At 34.5% G+C, this 2,684-nt stretch overlaps 1 protein-coding gene across 1 annotated transcript; it reads left to right on the top strand.

Annotated features, from left to right (window-relative positions):
- Positions 1 to 395: 395 nt before the first annotated feature.
- LOC139897346 (plant-specific TFIIB-related protein PTF2-like) lies at positions 396 to 2,200 on the top strand. Its single transcript, XM_071880045.1, has one exon. The coding sequence runs from the start codon at positions 550 to 552 to the stop codon at positions 2,068 to 2,070; it is 1,521 nt and encodes a 506-aa protein (XP_071736146.1). The 5' UTR covers positions 396 to 549; the 3' UTR covers positions 2,071 to 2,200.
- The last annotated feature ends 484 nt before the right edge of the window (positions 2,201 to 2,684 follow it).

Below are 2,684 nucleotides of genomic sequence, written 5' to 3'. Positions count from 1 at the left end.
AAGTGAAGCAGTTGAAGATTGCATGGAAGCTTGTTTAATGTTTTTTGTTCCTTTTGTGTGTTTCGGCTTACTTTAGCTAGTGTGGCTTTAGTTTGCGGTGTTAATTTGTAGCTTTTAGGCCTTCTATTAGCTCCAGTGTTTCCTTGTAAACATTTATTCTTTTATTATTTTTAATAAAAGCTTCGCCGGGTAATCCTTTACTCAAAAAAAAAATTAAATTAAAATTTTAAACAAAAGTAATACTTGAAGGATGAAAACAGAAAATTCTCCATTGGCTTTATAAGATGTGAACATGGTTTTACAGTTTATACAGAGAAACTATTCCAATTTGTGCAGTTATCGGAAGAACTTACTTTAATTATATTTTTGTCAAGAAAGCGTTTATCAGACTACAATCCAACGGAATACTATCTAACCCTAATTCATGCGAAACCCCTTAATTTTTCAGCGGGCGTTGTTCCTCTTATTCAACGGCACTGCAATTCAACCGAGGCGGACCATCCTGACGAGAAATTGATACCAGAAAAATAGACTAATTAACCCTAATTTATGAGTTCGTGCAAAAATTGCAATTCCAAAACCCTAACTGTTGATTCAGCAACCGGAAACATAGAATGCACATCATGCGGCGTCGTTCAAGGTATTAATAATTACGATCAAGTAACCTTCAACCGTGACGGACCGACCGGAATCAACGTCCGATTAGGTACATCTGGATCTCGGTTTGATTATTCTTATCGTGAAACAAAAGTATATTTAGCTCAAAAGATAGTTTCAGAGATACTGTGCAAACTTGATTTAGAAAATAGAGTTGATGAAGTTAATCATATGATTAAATTGATAACGGAAGAAGAATACGGTTCAGGTAATTGGTTTAATGTACTTGTTGGTGCTTGTGTATACGTCGTTATGCGAAAAGCAAATAAATGGATGCCGTTAACGAGCGTTTGCGATAGTGTAGGGTGTGATAGTTATGAGTTAGGTAGAATGGTGTCTAGAGTTGTTGAACATCTTGAATTGACGTTACCTGAATTCGATATGGTCGGTTTATTTGAGAGAGTTGTTAAGGAATTGGTTGTGGAAAAGGGTAACATTGGGAAAGATAAAATCGGGAGGATTGTTAAACAAGGTGTGTTTTTGGTGCAATGTATGATTAAGTGGTATGTGACAACTGGGCGAAGGCCGGTTCCGGTTGTTGTGGCGGTTATTGTGTTTGTTTGTGAAGTTAATGATGTTGAGATTAGTATGGAGGATTTAGCGAGTCAGTTAAATGTGGTGGTTAGTACATGTAAGTTTAGGTATAAGGAGCTTTTGAAAAGGTTAGTGGATGTTGCAAGAGAGAATTTGCCATGGGGGAACGATGTTAATGTTAGGAATATTATGAAGAATGTTCCAAATGTAATTCAATATATGGAGGTCAAGTCGATGTGTAATCGTGAAAAAGAAGAAAAGAGTTTGGAGGAAATTGGAGTCGATTTGGAAATGTTAGTGAGTGATTGTTTAAATCAAAATGGTGAGGATTCAACTGATTGGGAAATTGAAGATCTTGAAAAGCTTAATGTTTCTTCTGAATGTTTATCCGAGATTTACTTAAAGTATTTGGATGATTATTCAAATATGAAGGGGAAAACGGATACGATGAAGGATGTTAGGAGTAAAAGATCTGATATTTTGGTTGATATGCCAGAGTATTGGAGTGGGAACTCAGAATTAAGCAAAAAGCTTTTTCTTGATCAGATATTGGAAAAAGATGTTGGATTGAATGTTATGCCCCCGTCTTTTATTAAAGGTTGTTTAAAAACAAAGAGGATAAAAGAAAAAATAAAGGCTGCTAAGATGAGAATTGAGAAGATAAGACGGCCATCAACAGATGTAAATGGTTTCGATGATGAATGTGTAAAAGTTTCTGTGAAATCTTCAAAGAGAAAAAGAAAAGAAAAGAAGGTTGATATTGATTGGGAAGATTTTGTTATTGAAACTTTGTTACTACATCAAGTTAAGGAAGAAGAAATAGAGAAAGGGTACTATAATACCTTGTTGGACCTTCATGTATTTAACTCTGGTACCTAATGCTATTCACAGTCACGTACATACTTTCTTGATCATGTGCTTTTTGTAGCAAATTATATACCTTTGCATTATGAAAAATCTTTTGATATTGAAGAAAATTTATACAATAACATAGCATGTATGAATACAAATTCCCTTATGTTTATTTTTCATGTTGTCTCAAATTTGGCTGGCTTTATTATTTCTTTTGGTGATTTATTTGTTTATTAGCATTATTTTTTTAATATAATTGGGTTGTCATTGATATGTGGGATCTGCAAATACCTGAACAGAAGAATGGTTTTGGCAAAAAAAGACACCTGTTTTTGATAATACGTATGATGATTTCATCGAGGAGAGGAGGATCATTTTTATTGTTGATGGTAAACCACCTATAATTCCTTGCAGATTTGGGTTATTGGGCCACTTGGGTTGGGTTTGGTGTTAGAAGGAGGCATATGGTAGCTGCAATTGCTCCTTGTCTACTTTTTCTCTTCTGAGTTAGGCTTATTCTTGTTCATAAGCCTACTGTTAGTCTTGTTAATATGGTCATTATTTGCAATTGTTTAGGATGGGAGATATAACATTGTATTATAAGGGTGAAAAAAGAGTCGAATGCCAGTAAAATTTGTTTC

This window comes from Rutidosis leptorrhynchoides, chromosome 3, assembly GCF_046630445.1.
Source record: "Rutidosis leptorrhynchoides isolate AG116_Rl617_1_P2 chromosome 3, CSIRO_AGI_Rlap_v1, whole genome shotgun sequence".
Lineage (NCBI taxonomy): Eukaryota > Viridiplantae > Streptophyta > Magnoliopsida > Asterales > Asteraceae > Rutidosis > Rutidosis leptorrhynchoides.
Note: the sequence above shows the minus strand (reverse complement) of the source record. Positions and strands in the feature narration are given on the sequence as shown.

What these genes read in the sequence shown, in the direction of transcription:
- LOC139897346 (XM_071880045.1), top strand. Translation starts at nt 550, where the DNA reads ATGAGTTCGTGCAAAAATTGCAATTCCAAAACCCTAACTGTTGATTCA.